The sequence below is a fragment of the Palaemon carinicauda genome, chromosome 30, assembly GCF_036898095.1.
Source record: "Palaemon carinicauda isolate YSFRI2023 chromosome 30, ASM3689809v2, whole genome shotgun sequence".
Lineage (NCBI taxonomy): Eukaryota > Metazoa > Arthropoda > Malacostraca > Decapoda > Palaemonidae > Palaemon > Palaemon carinicauda.
The window spans coordinates 54,951,240-54,967,589 of NC_090754.1; the positions used below are offsets into that span (position 1 = coordinate 54,951,240).

Below are 16,350 nucleotides of genomic sequence, written 5' to 3' on the forward strand. Positions count from 1 at the left end.
GGTACACTCGAGCACACTCTCCTATCTTATTTCTCTTCCTTTTGTTTTGTTAAAGTTTTTATAGTTTATATAGGAGATATTTATTGTTGTTACTCTTCTTAGAATATTTTATTTTCCTTTTTTCCTTTCCTCACTGAGCTATTTTCCCTGTTGGAGCCCCAGGGCTTATAGCATACTGCTTTTCCAACTAGGGTTGTAGCTTAGTAAGTAATAATAATAATAATAATACGCTTCTTCTAGTAGTGTGCCCACAATCACAGTGTTGTGGAGAGAGCAACGAGGAACCTGGATTGGGGCGTTGAGTAAGACTGTGAGTCAACATCCGTAAGTTCAGCCTTCATTTCGTAAACAAAGAGGGCGACGACGCTCGAGAAGACGGAATAATTTCAATATTCCTGCTTCCTGTGACTTCAAGTGCTTGAGATAGATCGATACTTTTACGGAAATTAATTCACTATAGTTCAGCTGTAAATTCGTGTCACATAAGCCATGGATAACCGCCCGTTGGTGATATTTGCCGCTTTATTTGTTACTACGCAGGCCGTCTCGATCGCCAGTCCTCCAGTAAGGATCATGTGACTTTGACGTTTACGATCAGATAGGTTAAGCATATAGGCTTTGTTTTTAGATAGGAATGATTGTATTCTTTGGTATTTTTACTTAAAGAATTATATTTAATAGATTATTACCTGTTTATCGACCTTCCTTTTTATAGGAAATATTTATCTAATGTTACTGTTCTTGAAATGTTTAATTTTTCCTAGTTTCCTTTCCTCACTGGCTATTTTCCCGTTTGGGCCCCTAGGCTTATAGCATCATGTTTTTTCAATTAGGGATGTATCTTGGCAAGTAATAATAATGATGATAATATTATTAGTCTAACTTAAGTATCTAAGCTTAAAGTTACATCATTGTCTCAGGCAGCCAATTTTCTAAGAATTGGTTTTGGCTAGCCTGGGTAGGAGCCTTTGTATATCAGCGGCCAGTTCTTCCTTTTGTGCATAGTAAATGAACACCAACTAACCTACACGCTGTGTCCTTACGTACTTAACCTAACTGGTGGGGTAACGCCCCTCTGCGACCCCCCTTACAGTGCTGTATTCTTAGTTAGCCGTCATCATACATACAGGTGGCCGCTATCATACATACAACCCCCTAGGTATATGCCTATCATATAATAATAATTGTTTTACAGATTGATTTCTCGCCACAAAATCGAAGGGTATGTTTTTGTCCCTGTTTATCCCAATATATGGTTTAGTGTGTTTTATCTATTTTGGTATGTATTTACAATTCCATTTCATGTTGATATGACCCTTGGAGTATTTGTAGAATTTTGGGTCACTACATGAATTAAGTAAAAACACCCAAACTTCCAACCAACCCTATCATAACATACTTATTAAAGAAATTATATGATGTACCCAACCTATTACAAAATAAGATGACCCTTTTGGTATTATTATTTTTTTTGTACTTTTTTCTTCTTTCCGATCGACATTTTCCAAAGAACTTTTCTCTGCAGTGCTCTATAGTCCATTTCTTTTATCGAAGCAGATTTGCACCGACTCGCAGCGGTGCCCTTTTAGCTTGGAAAAGTTTCCTGATCGCTGATTGGTTAGAATTATCTCGTCCAACCAATCAGCGATCAGGAAACTTTTGCGAGCTGGTGCAAATCTGCATCGCTAAAAGAAATTGACTATAGTGTTGTGTTGGAAGAATTATTCACTTACTTCCCTTAATAACGGAACCAAATTGTGGTGTGCAAGGGTTGAGGCATGTTAAATAAAAAGTCTTCAACTTACAAACCTAATTGGTTCAAAAAAGCTGTTTGTAAGTCCGATTGTTAAATTGTGGTCTAGGATAGGCTTAACCTGAATTCCATGCCTATGATTTCCTGGTACAAAAAAGTTAAAGTCAGGTTTCATATGAAATAGATATCAGGTTATTACAAATGTTGTTTTGCTTACTGTATGAAATGATATATTTTTTTCTTAAAGTATTTTTTTATCTTATCTTCGATATTTTCAGTTGGATTTGTTTTTGTAAGTCGAAGGTTTTTAAGTCGAGGACCATCTGTACTGGTAAGTAAGGACACGGTGATTTGGGTTTAAGTTAGGTGGGGGTACCCCATAATTTTCCTACAACCCAAACATCATTAACGTCAGTCTTCATAGAAAACATGATTACTGATGCTGAGTTTTATTATCAAGGCAAGATTAAATAAACAAATTAACTCGTTACTTGACAACGAAGCGTTACAAGGAAAAGTTGTACGGAAGACAGTTTATTAGAAAGAGCAAGATACTTTAAATGAATATAATTAGATACATATTAACTAGGGGTGAGATTGTGAATATTCTTGGGTAACGTTATTGTCACTTGCGTTAACCTTTACTCATAAGCTACCGATTTAATAGTGAAGTGAATGCAAAATGAGACAGATTTAATGGTTGGGAAGGTCATAAACTCCTATTTAGGAGAGGGTGAAGACCATTTGTCAAATACTGCAATGAAAGCTGAAATAAAAACAAAAGGAGAGATTACCTACAGTATATACTTTGAATATGTCTGCCGTCATCAAATAAATTAACGGGAAATTGCACTTAACCTTTAAGGGATAAATTTTAACCTATTAAACCTAAAATTCAAGGACCTTACTGAATAGGGGATTTATCTTTTTATCCTTCTTAATTGTGGTAAGATGAACTGGTCTGAGCATACAGCAATAGAATCAGGTATGAACTAAAATCGTCCTATCCAAAATGGCATAACTCATCCCTTTAAAGTACTGTAGAAAATTTTTAAAGTTATTTTGCTTCTAATATTGTATTACCCCTATTTGTTGCATTATTTGGTTGGAATGTTCTGCAGTGTTCAAAGAATTAACCATGAAAGCTTTATTTCCTCTGGGGACCGTTTGGGTAAGAGGGGTAGCCCTCTGACACCCCAGACAATCGAATGGAGACAGCTCCATTGCTTCCCCTAGTGAAGAGGCGCGCCCTTGAACGTAGGGGGTCTTTTACTTCTGACAGTTTGAGGTAATTGTGGCCTTCCTTGGGGATTTCTGGTTCCCCCTCTAAGGAACAGCTTGTTGAGGCTCTGCAGGTGGGGACACAGCGGGAGCGCACACCTCCCCCCCCACTTCGGAAGCGAGGCAAGAAAAGTTTATTGACGAGTACCTTTTGGGGTTTCTTGTTGGAGGATCGCTTCGTGGTGAACCCATAAACTGGCTGCGGCCAGGTTTAGCCTGTTGCTTACGATGCCCGTCCTAAGCTTGAGTCTTCTCAGCAAACTGAGGGTCGGCAAATTTTGCTTCTATTCTGTCGATGTTCGCCCATTACACCCACGAGTTAGGCACCCTTCTCCTGATTTGTTGCTGCCTAGAGGTTTTCGCAAGAGAGTTCGAGACTCCTCCATACCGCCTTCAAACTCATCTGGCCTTAGCTTGACAGAGCGAGACGATGAAGGGGTTCGGCGGCTGTATGCAGCTCTCGCGTCGCCGTCGATTAACTCCTCTCATTTACTTCTTGTTTACTTCCCCCTCCTTATGTGTGAGACAGAAAATAATATGAGATATCATAGGAAGATCCATGACTGCTACCTTTGGATCTGGCAATTCTGGCTCTAACCCAGAACATGCCATTAAACAAGTTGGTAGCTTTACCAGTGATGTTCTCGGCTGCTGACGCTGCAAACATGTCTCGACTCATACAGAGCTTTAAGCACTCTTTCCCTCTGTCGGAAGTTAGACCTCCTCTGTGAAAAGTAGTATGTGTACTATGGGCACTGAAAGTTGTCAGATCGTGACTTGACACTCAAGATGGTTTTCTTCTAGCCCTGGCCTCTGCAAAGAGAGTCAGCAAGCTACATGATCTATGATACGACATCACCCATTCTAGGAAATGGGAGATGGTGACACTCTGCTTCGTCCCTGAGTTTATTGCTAAGACTCAAACTAAAAATCTGGCTTTAGCAGATCCTAGATTCGGGCCCTTCCGGATTGAGAGTCTGCGTTCTGTAACAGACAATCCAGGTCAGTTGTTATTATGCCCTATTAGGGCACTAAAGTCTTATCTCAAAAGAACCACAGGACCTTGCCCGCAGACTAACAGACTTTTCGTCAGCATGGCAGGGTCAAGAATAAGATAACATGCAGTACTATCTCTGCCTGGATTAGGCAATTGGTACAGAGAGCTTTTGTTCCAGACTCTGAGCAAAAGTAAACTGAAAAATAACTATTCTTTCAAGACTGAAGAGAGATAATTGCCAAATATAACCACATTACACCCCCATGGTCCTTAGAGCTTAGTTAAATGCAAAACCCTCCCTGTGTTATTGATATTCCATAAGGGGTATAAGAACATCCCTGGCATTAAAAAAGAACTTCTCTCTGACACAGGTATTACAAGCAGGCGTGTCGAAGCATCAAACGACCTTCGCAGCCTGCTACCTGCAAGATATAACCCATTGGTCCAGTGGTGGCAGCACAAAACGTGGTCGCAATCACCTCGGCTCCCTTGTAGGACAAGTAGTTGAGGGCAGATGTTACCCAATGTGAGACTAGAATTAATGTACGAGTGACTGACCTTTTCATCTTTCATTCTCCCCACTCTTGGGGTTGACCAACCTAGGAACTCTGCAGGCTGACCTCCTTTAACTGGAGGTGGGTACCATCTTCTCTCGTGCAACCTGATATATGCATGTGTATTCATGTCCCCAATATCTATGCGAGGTGGAATCGGGCAATGTCTAGGTTAAGTGTGATGTTTAGCTCCAAATTTTACCTTACCTAATCAAGTCACATTTTTGAGTTCTCACGAATTCACTTGATTGCCCAAGCTGTTAAATCTCTCACATTCTGAGAATTAGCGAGGTGTCAGGATGTATCTATTAAGCTCGTGCAAAGCACAGATTAGCACCCCATAACGGGAACTAGTCTGTTGGTTTTAGGACTTCCACACACCTAAGGTGAGTCTCCACTGTAAAGAGAGAAATGGTTTGTATTCGTGTGGGAACAAAGGACAAATTTGGAAATAATTTGTATTTTTCCTAACGATACAAACCTTGAGCTCTTTACACATACCTGACCCGCCATCACCTTACCCTAGGGGAAGTCCTGCCTGTAATTTAAAAAGGGACATAACTCCACCAGACTAGTCTACCCCCGGTACCCCCTGCTGAGTAGCGGTGAGTATTTATACCTCGCTATAAAGTCTTTTGGCTATTTTTCAGCATTTGCTGAAATAGTCGTCGTCTTCTTCCCAGCTGGTTCCCATTTTTATATGGGGTCGCCATTGCGGATGAGCCGTTTCCATCTTTTTCTATTTTGCGCTTCTGCCTCATCAATTCCCTTCTCCTGTAAGTCTCCTCTCACACAGTCCCTCCATCTTTTTCTTGGTCTCCCTCTTCTTCTTCTTCCGTGAACCTCCATCTCCATAGTATGTCTCCCAACGTGGTCCTCATCTCTCCTCATCAGGTGTCCGTACCATCTCAGCCTCCCTTCCTGCACTTTCTTTGATATTTCCACCACCTTTGTCAACCCCCTTATGTAGTCATTTCTTATCCAATCCTACTGAAATAGCGTCCACTGTAAATAGCTCAAGGTTTGTGTAGTTAGGAGAAATACAAGTTGTTTCCAATTCTCTCATTTTGATGATAAATGCATTATCATTTATAAAGTTGAAGACATTGTATGCTGCATTCTAGGATGGTTAAATGTTTTTATTGAGTATATACTGTTTGTGTAGATGCTTTTATATAAGAATGAAGATTGACCTGTTAATGCTAAATCAGTCCTCCTCTTTCAGTTTTCATCCTGTGATACAAAAGCTTATCCTCCTGACCCAAAGTAAGTAATACTGATGGTAATTTTTGTTCACTTGCTAGTTTTTATACTAATTTACTTGAGAAACACTGTAATAGGAATATTTGTTGTAGAGATTTGTTTCTTAACCCTTTTACCCCCAGGCTATTTGGAAATTTCCAACCCTTAACCCCCAGGGGTTATTTTTTTCAAGCACATTTTGCAGTGAATTTTTTTCAAACTGCTCTAACAGCTTAATTTTCATCATAGAGAGGTCAGGTTGGTCTCATTCTCTTTGAAAATGCCTGAATTTTTTCAAAAAATTATCAAAAATATGAAAAAAAAATCTAAATAGCAGTTTTTTGCAAGGACGTATTGGTACGTCCATGGGGGTAAAGGGATGAGTTTTGTGAAACGTACCAGTACGTCCTTTGGGGGTAAAAGGGTTAATTCAATATCTTTGTAAGGTTTTTTCCTGCTGTAACTTTTTACCCACTTATGTTTAGTTCTTGTGTATTTTTCATTATTTTTGTGTTTCAGAGATGCTGTCCCAGTTTACACAGTCAACTTGGATTTGCCCCCAAAAGAAAGATGGGTTGAACTTGTTTCCGCTAAGAAGGTCGAGGTAAGTTGTATTTCTGCCTTTTTCGCAGCTTTTGTAAACTACCAAGGAAGATACAATTATGAATTAATGTAACTTAATTTCCTAAAGATTTGTTCTTATATTAGAAGTAAACACTAGATTAAGATAAAGAGGTTAAACAGTTAGTTAAGAAATAATCAAAATGCACTGGATGAAATGTAAAAGGCAATGCAGCTGGATCTTTAACCCTTTTACCCCCGAAGGACGTACTGGTATGTTTCACAAAAGCCATCCCTTTACCCCCATGGCCGTACCGGTACGTCCTTGCAAAAAAATGCTATAAAATTTTTTTTTTTTATATTTTTGATAATATTTTGAGAAAATTCAGGCATTTCCCAAGAGAATGAGACCAACCTGACCTCTCTATGACAAAAATTAAGGCTGTTAGAGCAATTTAAAAAATATATACTGCAAAATGTGCCGGGAAAAAAATAACCCCCTGGGGGTTAAGGGTTGGAAATTTCCAAAGAGCCTGGGGGTAAAAGGGTTAATCATCACTCCAAGATCCAAATGGGCTACACCTGCAATGGATAACCTCGGTAGTCACTTCAGATCTATGTCGTGTCTTGAAAAAGCTGAACATGTAAGTGGCCACTTTCCTCTTGGTAAGGGTAGAAGAGACTTTTTTAGCTATGGTAAGCAGCTCTTCTATGAGAAGGACAGTCCAAAATCAAACTATTGTTCTCTAGTCTTGGGTAGTGCCATAGTCTCTGTACCGTGGTCTTCCACTGTCATGGATTAGAGTTCTCGTACACTCGAGCACTCTATTCTATCTTATTTCTCTTCCTCTTGTTTTGTTAAAGTTTTTATAGTTTATATCAGAGATATATAAATGTTGTTACTCTTAGAATATTTCATTTTTAAACATAAAACTTACCCGCTGGTTATATAAGAATGGCTAAAGTCCCTGGACACCCGGCAGAAAATTCAAAAGCTCGCGGCTTTCGCAGATATGCCAGGTGTATACTAGCGCCCTTGCAGCAGACAGGCCGAACTAATCCAACCAATTCAGACCTTCTCTGCCGCCATACTGGCTAGAACGTTGGAAATTCTCTCGCAATTTACTTTGATTTGGACGGTTTATTTGGGGATGTACTCTGTCTTTTTGTTTTGGGCTTTTGCATTAGTGTTTTAATCATAAAACTTACCCGGTAGTTATATATATAGCTTACGTCCCTGACGTCACGGCAGAAAATTCAAAACTCTCACCAATTGGATAGCCAGTTGTACCACCCCTGCGCCCTAGCGAGGTACCTGGGAACCATTCCAGGAACCCTCATATATTCTCTGCCGTCTCTAGCGGCGACACGTGAATTCTACTCTCGTCATTATTGATCTTATTTTGGTGAAGTACAAAACTTTGGTTGTTGACTCCCGCTTGTTATTGATCTTGCATTGGATATTCTTTTATTTGATTTGAATTAGAAAATTTTTGACCTTTGATTGTCTGATCTCTCTTTAAATTTTTCAAAATGGCCGCCCCCCCTATAACTTTTATGTTATGTGTGAGTAGCGGGTGTAAGACCCAAATGGCAAAAGCTTCACTTGACCCCTATTCTCTCTGTGTTGCTTGCAGAGTTAAAGAGTGTGATTTGGGGAATCGCTGTGATGAGTGTGTTCTACTATCAGAGCGTGAATGGATCGAGTTTGATAGATATAGACTTAAACTCAAAAGGGATAGATTGAGGCGAAGTTCTTCTCGCTCTTCTAAAGACTTTTCCTCTTCCCATGTCATTAACCCTATTCCTTCCCCTGTAGTGGTAGATCCTGATCCCGCTACTGCAACTGCTAATGAGCCGTCACTCAAAGATATGTTAGTTGCGATTCAAGCGCTGGGCGCTAAAGTGGAATCGCTTGCTGCGGACAGGACACAGCTGATGTCCGATGTAAGACAGTTGAAGGGTGAAAGTGAAAAGAATGCAGTGGAGAGTGCGCCAGCTTACATCTGTCGTCCTCCTAGTCCTAGACCTCTTCCAAGCTCCCTAACCCCTGGGAGAAGGAATGTCGAAAAGCGCAAGGAGTCGAGAGGCTTTAAAACACGAGCAGACGTCCCCTCAAACTTACCTGGGGGCGCTTCCCAGGACGTTCACCCTCACCAATGGAAAGATGAGGTTGTGTTTTTCGTCATCTTCGGATGATCCCTTGCCTAAAAGAGGCTGGAAGATTGCTTCTAGACCTTTTAAGAGGACCTTTGACAAGGCCTACCAACGTCCTGCTAGTTCATGACCTGGATGTAGTCACTGGAATACACCAGAGTCGTTTGACAGTCCCCCGATAAAACGTCCTTATAGGACGTTGGACACTTCCAAGGATCCTAATATGCAGTCAGGACCAGGCGCCCACACAGCCTTCAGACTGGTTTTCACCTTCCAGGCGCTCTGTTCCCCTGAGCGATGAGGAGAACGTTGTGGTTTCATCACCGATTTCACAACATTCAGATCCTAATTTTGTTATGCTACAAGAGATGCAAAGCAAGCTCTCATCGTTCATGCAGAACTACCAGCGTAGCGACAAACCTCAAGCCAGCACACGTGACAGCTATTGTCGGGATCGTGACAGCGAGCAGGCTGCTCTACGAGTTTCGAAACGTCTTGTTGGACGTGTTCTCGAACGCCCTCATAGTCGAGGCTCTAAGCTTCCTGCTAGCCTCCCTGAATGTCTTCACGGAGTTATTTCCAGACCATTTTACTCCTGTTGCTCCGCGATCTCCTCCTTTGGAATTTACCCTTGGTAAAGCAGCAAGGACATCCTTATTCACAAAAATGGTTCTCTCCCGCTCCTCTAAGAGAGCATTCTGGGGACCCTCTCATCACTGGAAGAGTTGTGTCTCTGGGGAGGTTGCACCTACGTCCCCTTCAGTTTCATCTCAATGCTAATTGGAAGAAAGGGGACAGTCTCGACAGGGAGAGTATTCCCATTACGAATACCATCAGAACACACCTTCAGTGGTGAAACAACGTTCACAGACTCCAGGAGGGCCTCTCGGAGCAAAAGAGCCCAGACCTCTTGTTGTTTTCCGACGCCTCAAACTCGGGGTGGGGAGCAACCTTAGCGAAAAAAGAGATCTCAGGTCTGTGGACAAAAGAGCAAGAGATTCTTCATATCAATCAAAAGGAGCTTTTAGCTGTGCACTTAGCCCTCAAGGGCTTTGAGAATCTAGTCCTAGGCAAGGTGGTTCAGATCAATGCCGACAGCACCACGGCCCTAGCGTATATAGCAAAGCAGGGGGTGACTCACTCAAAGTCTCTTTACGAGTTAGCGAGATCTCTTCTCGTATGGGCGAAGGAGAGGAGGATTATTTTATTGACACAATTTATTCAGGGGCTCAAGAACGTGAGTGCGGACAGACTCAGCAGGAGGGACCAAGTTCCCCCCACAGAGTGGACATTACACCTAGACGTTTGCAAAAAGCTGTGGCGGTTGTGGAGTCGTCCCCTCATAGATCTGTTTGCAACCTCGAAGACGAAAAGGCTGGAGACGTACTGCTCAGTTCCGGATTTCGAGGCGGCTCACATAGACCCGTTCCTGTTAGATTGGTCACACATGGATGCGTACGCGTTCCCACCCTTCAAGATCCTGTACAAGGTGGTACAGAAGTTTGTGTCTCACGAGGAGACCAGGATGACCCTAGTTGATCCTTTCTGGCCGTCAAAAAGTTAGTTCACAGAGGTACTGGAATGGATGGTGGACATTCCGAGAAGCCTACCGTCAAGACCAGATCTTCTCAGACAGCCCCACTTGGCCAGAAACCATCTGAACCTCCAAGCTCTACGTCTGACTGCCTTCAGACTATCGAAAAACTCGCAAGATCTAGAGGATTTTTGAAAGAGGCAGCCAAGGCTATTGCAAGAGCAAGGAGGACTTCTACCATCAAGGTGTATCAGTCCAAGTGGGAGGTATTCAGAGAATGGTGTAGAGCTAACTCTGTTTCTTCCTCCAGTACCTCTATAACACAGATTGCCGATTTCTTCTTAGATCTTAGAACTAAGCATAACTTTTCTGCCTCGACTATCAAGGGGTACATAAGTATGCTGGCAACTGTTTTCAGGCATAGGGATTTGGATCTCTCCAACAATAAAGACCTACAAGATCTCCTTAGGTCTTTTGAAACTTCTAAGAGATGTCATCAGGAATCACCTGCTTGGAATTTGGATGTAGTTCTTAGATTCCTCATGAGTGACAGATTCGAGCCATTGCACTCGGCCTCTTTTAAAGATTTAACCTTGAAGATCCTTTTCTTGGTTAGCTTAGTGACAGCTAAAAGAGTCAGTGAGATTCATGCTGTGAGCAAGAACATTGGTTTCAGAGACGGGAAAGCCATATGTTCCTTGCAGCTTGGTTTTCTGGCCAAGAATGAGCGTCCTTCCCATCCATGGCCAAAGTCTTTTGAGATTGCCAATCTCTATGATGTAGTGATCAATGAAGTGGGAAGGGTGCTCTGTCCTGTTAGGGCACTAAGGGACTATTTGGACAGAACAAAGAGTTTGAGAGGCAGCTCGGAGGCGCTCTGGTGTGGAGTTAAGAAGCCTTCGCTGCCTATGTCGAAGAACGCTTTATCCTTTTTCATAAGGCTCTTGATTAGAGAAGCTCACGCCCAGTGTGGTGAGGCAGATCTTAGACTGCTTAAGGTGAAGACACGAAGTTAGAGCAGTAGCTACTTCGGTGGCTTTTAATCAAAATCGTTCTCTGCAAAGCATAATGGATACAACTTTTTGGAGAAGTAAATCTGTATTCGCATCCCATTATTTGAAACGTCTCCAGACTCTTTATGAGGACTGCTACACTTTGGGCCCATTCGTTGCGGCGAATGCGGTAGTAGGTGAAGGATCTACCACTGCGCTCCCCTAAATCCTAGTACCCTTTTCTACCTCTTGGAACTTGTTTAGTTATTTTGGTTGTATGTGGAGATTGGTCGTCAGTCTTCCGCAATCTGTTGATTTGGTCAGGTGGTCATGTTGTTCCTTCAGAGCGCCCGGAACAAGGGTATTAGTTGAGGTCCTGTCAAGTTATAGGTTATGGCACCGTTTGACAGCTCCTGGAGATCATCAGCCCCCTGGGTGGACCGCTGGATCTCCTAAGGATAGCAGACAGAATGAGGCAGAGAACCATTGCAGTCAGCTTCCTTATCGGGTACAAGCCTCTTAAGTTTGTTATGTGTAACTCTTAAGTGAATTTCCAATTACGTTTCTGTCTCTGACCCACCACCAAAGGTGTCAATCAGTCATTCTTATATAACCAGCTGGTAAGTTTTATGTTTAAAAATTATATTTTCATAATAAAATAAATTTTTGAACATACTTACCCGCTGGTTATGTAAGTTATAATCCCACCCTCCTCCCCTCTAGAGACCAAGGGGCATGGAAGGTCTGAATTGGTTGGATTAGTTTGGCCTGTCTACCGCAAGGGTGCTAGTATACACCTGGCATATCTGCGATAGCCGCGAGATTTTGAATTTTCTGCCGGGCGTCCAGGGACTTTAGCCATTCTTATATAACCAGCTGGTAAGTATGTTCAAAAATTTATTTTATAATGAAAATATTATTTTTCTTTTTTCCTCTCCTCACGGGCTATTTCCCCTGTTGGAGCCCCTCAGCTTATAGCACCCTGCGTTTCCAACTTGGGTTCAAGTAGTAATAGCTGTTCTGATACGGATATAAACCTTCATTCTTTTAAGTAGGATTAAGCTTGGCTCCACTGACCCAGCTGGGGGGAGAAACCATGCATTCTGTTTGGGAGAGTAGTGGGGATGTAAGGTAGAAGGGGATTACCCCATTCTCCCACAAGGCCCAAATCGCCATTCTAGTCTGCGACTTGACAAAGCAGATATATGTCTGGGTGACGTTCCACACCGTAGAATTGTCAACCTGGTACATTCCGGGCAAGATGAATGTACTAGCAGACACACTGTCACCAGGGCAGGTTGTAAGGTCGAAGTGGTCCTTATTTCTTGCATAGCAGAGAGGCTTCTTGTCCTGTTGAGTTCTTCGGGATCAACTTGTTTGCTGCACAGTTAAACCGGAAGCTCCCTTGTTATGCTTCCTGATTCTAGACCCATGGGCTTTGTTTAAAGATCCCTTCCAAAACCCATGGGATCACCTGGATGTGTATGCTTTTCCTCCGTTCTGCCTGATCAGTCTGTTAATCAACCATGTTTTGATTATTCTAGGATGACTCTGGGGGCTCTCAAATGGCCACATGCTGAATGGCATCCCAATCTGTAAGCCCTTTTAGTCGAGGTCCTGAAAGAACTATCCTTGTGGCCCACTCTTTTCTATCAGCCACACCCTATTAAAAGACAATGATTTGTATTTCCCATAGGAACAAGTCACAAATTTCTAAAGTGATTTTATTTATCATAGCTATATAAACCCGAGTCCTATAAGCTTACTTCCCTCCTCAGCCACCCCTCTCAGTCCTGAGCCAAACGATCAAAAGAAAGGACAGTCTGGCTGGGGGTAGTGTAGGACTTCTCACCAGTTCTCTCCACCAGTCGTTTAACTTCCTGTTAAGCGATTCTATTGATCGTATCCAGCTCACGCTGAAACATCTTATTAAAGACGTCAGGTTTGTAAAACTAGGAAAGATACAAATCAATTTAAACATTTGGAATACTGTATTAATGTGTTATATACTGTATTTTACTGCAGAAGCCAGTACGTTTCCTATTTTGTCATCATTACTCTTCTGTATTATTGCTTATATATACTACTATGAAATCCTTTATTTTGATGTACAGTGTACCGGTCTGTATAATCTGGTAAAATTCATTTTGGCAGTAAGATGAGATTTAAGTTCATGAATGTAAAGATAAGTGACAAATACTAAGCCTTAAATTTTCTTGCAGATTGCGGGCCTTATCGACGATGTCAAAAATTTGACACTCACACTTCTTGGAGAAAAACTCTTCAATTTCATCATCAACAACTTGGATAAGGCAAAGTTTTATGTGGTTTGTCTTTGTGTTGTCCAAATTGGATTGTTTTTTGCACATTATTTGTGCTTAAACTTGTTACTTTACTGTACTACAATACTGATGTTTTTCAATATTTAACTTAGCCGGTGATTATAATAGCTGCAACTCTGTTGCTCGACAGAAAAACTCTACGGAAAAATTCGCCAGCGATCGCTACACAGGTAGGGGGTGTACTCAACAGCGCCATCTGTCGTTCAGATACCCAGTACTCATTGTAAACAAGAACTCGATTTTCTCTATGTCGGGCTACTGGCAAGACCTACTAATTCGCTGTTGCGAACTGGATTTGTTTTCACAACTATTTGGTGAAGTACACTATTCTAGTTTTGAGCTTTCGCTATGCAGGTGTTTTATCTTCATCTTAAATCTTGAACTCGTTTTGGATAGATTTAATTATGGTTACAAAGAGAGTATGGACTTTCTTTCACTTTTAAATGGCCGACCCTTCCCTTAGACGGAAGTGTGTTTAGGCTTTTAGTAATTATCTTATCACGTTATAGATTTTCCTCTATATATTTTATATCTCTCCGCCTTTATTAGGCCTCTTCGATTAACTTTCCATTTTTTATAAACATATAAAAATAAATTTTAATGCTTTGTTTATATAGACCTTTCCTGAGAGTAGGCGGTCCTAACTTGGAAACCGAAGTTAATCAACGTTGAGCCCTTTATATCGTCTTTAGCTTTTAAAGAGCTAAGGATTTAAAACTTTTTAAATGTAATATTTTATGAAAGAATTTCTTTGATAGTCTTCGTACTGTTTTCAAAGATGAACTAACGTTTAGTTTATGCTACGCAGTTGTTGACGTTCAGGACGTTCAACATGCGCTCTATCGTTACGATAGAGAGAGAGTGTATCACGGTTTCACTTTGCAGTAAGAGTAAATCGATTCTGACGTTTTGTTCTTTCTTTCTTAGCTTAAATGTTTTAAATTCTAGTTTAAAGGAACTTTTTATTTGAAAAACCTTTCAGTTTTTTCCTTTAGTCAAATAACATGTTTTTTTGACGATATATAATTGGGCTCTTCTCTTAGGTGCGAAATCAAGAGAGAAAGAGAGAGAGAGATAGAGACGGAGGGAGAGAGGAGAGAAAACGTTCCGTTCAAGCGGGTAACGTTGTTCTCGTGTTACTCACGTCCCTAGTCGCTGTACGGGGAGGAAGGATAAAACGTTTTTAGGTTTTTATTCTCGTCCCCAGGCTATGTGCGGTGAGAGATTGAAAACGTAGTTATATGAACTAGTGTTTAGTCTCTTTCCCAGCCACTGATTTTTCTTTTTATCTTAAAATATGTTTTCTGTTTTTTGCTTGTATTATGAGCTTGCATTATACGACTGATTTCGCAATTACTACCTTTTAATGAAGGGTAGAATTGCGTGTTTCAGGTAGAAATAAGTGCAAAACAGAAAATCGAAGTGATAAAGTGATATGCGCAAAGTGTTACAGTGTTGCGTCCGAGGCGCAAAGTGTTACAGTGTTGCGTCCGAGGCGCAAAGTGTTACAGTGTTGCGTCCGAGGGTTCGTCTGTTCGTGCCTGTCGTTCACCTAGTCCGGGACCTCTTACATGCTCCCAAGCCCAGGGGAGAAGTAATGTCAAACGACTTATGGGTTCGAGAGGCCTTGACCAACGAACAGACGTTTTCCCTCTATGGTATCGGGTGTATCTTACCAAGATCTCCCCTACCATAAGACGAGAGAGACGTTGTTTCTCCTCGCCATCCGTAGGCTTTTCGCATAAGAAACCTGTCACAAGGTTTCGAAGCCCTTAAGCGAAAGTCAGTCTTTCAGGACAGGTCCAGCGTCCTGGTTACAGCCATTAGGACAGCTCTGACCCTATGCAGTCATCGGATAACTGCTCGCCGCCTAACAAAAGCGTAACACAGACTCCGAAAGTTTTTTTTTGTAGGCAAAGTGTTGCGGTCACAGACGTTACCCTCGTCTATTACCACAACCATTTCCGTTGATCCTTAATGGGTTGTATGGCAAGACATGCAGTATATGCTTGCCTCCCTTATGGAAGACTATTCTGCCGATTAGTCCGTTGAGTCTAGCCGTTTATCTCATCGATATCCTGGCTTTCAGCCAACCTAACGTTCCTTTGTGCTTACTGTTGACGTTGGCGCAGCTTAGTCACGTCAGTCAGGTTGTTTAGAACCACACTCGATGCGGTCTCGTGTGGTTTTTCAGCCGCATTTGGACGTTAGGCCACTGGCTGATGCTCCTGTTGACGTTCAAGACGTTCACTAACAATCGGAGTTGACTTGTTTTGACGCTGTGCGTCAACCTCCGCATTCTAGAGTTGTTTTGACTGCTCAGTCTAGGCAGTCAAAGCAGTCTCGAGTGGACGGTGTGCGTCCTCACGCACCTGTTGTGGTTGACAGTTCAGTTGTTGACAGTTCACAGACTGTCAAGCAGTTACATGACGTTGCGTTCTGGTCCGCTACTAATGCACCAGTGAGAGACTCGGCTTTTATCGGACAAGGTTCCTGTAGATGAGGAAGTTGCCGTTCTCCCTCCTACTGATATTCCCTTGAGGACTCTGTCAGATGGAGAGGAGCCTAAAGCTGCTTAGCCTCCTATGGACTTTAATTAAATCATGATGATTTTTTTTTAAGGATCTTCGTCCGGTTCTTTTTGTAACTGCTGCTCCTCGTTCGCCTAAACGTCGGAGCTTACACTAGGCCTAGCTACTTCGAAGCCGTTGTTTTTAAGCTAGTGCTCTCTCGCTCTCCTAGAGAGCGTTACGTTGGCTAGGCGACTGGTTTTTCACCAGAAGGAGTTTGGGGGATACAGCCTTTGCTTTCCCTTCTTTTAAACTGGTTTATAGAGCGAGAGTCTGATATGACACGAGAGAAGTTCTCGGCTTGGGAGTTCATGCCTCTGCCCAGATAGACTTCTCAATTCTGGTAGACTCTCCCTGGCGCCTAGCC

The 16,350-nt window shown here is 42.0% G+C and overlaps 1 protein-coding gene across 1 annotated transcript in view; it reads left to right on the plus strand.

Moving 5' to 3' along the window:
- Positions 1-350: 350 nt before the first annotated feature.
- Positions 351-16,350, plus strand: part of LOC137623128 (acid ceramidase-like) — a 70,489-nt gene continuing 54,489 nt past the window's right edge. The window contains exons 1-4 of the mRNA XM_068353804.1: positions 351-564; positions 5,811-5,851; positions 6,347-6,431; positions 13,294-13,383. Of these exons, the coding sequence (XP_068209905.1) occupies positions 490-564; positions 5,811-5,851; positions 6,347-6,431; positions 13,294-13,383 (291 nt within the window). The 5' untranslated portion in view covers positions 351-489. The remainder of the gene's footprint in view (positions 565-5,810; positions 5,852-6,346; positions 6,432-13,293; positions 13,384-16,350) is intronic.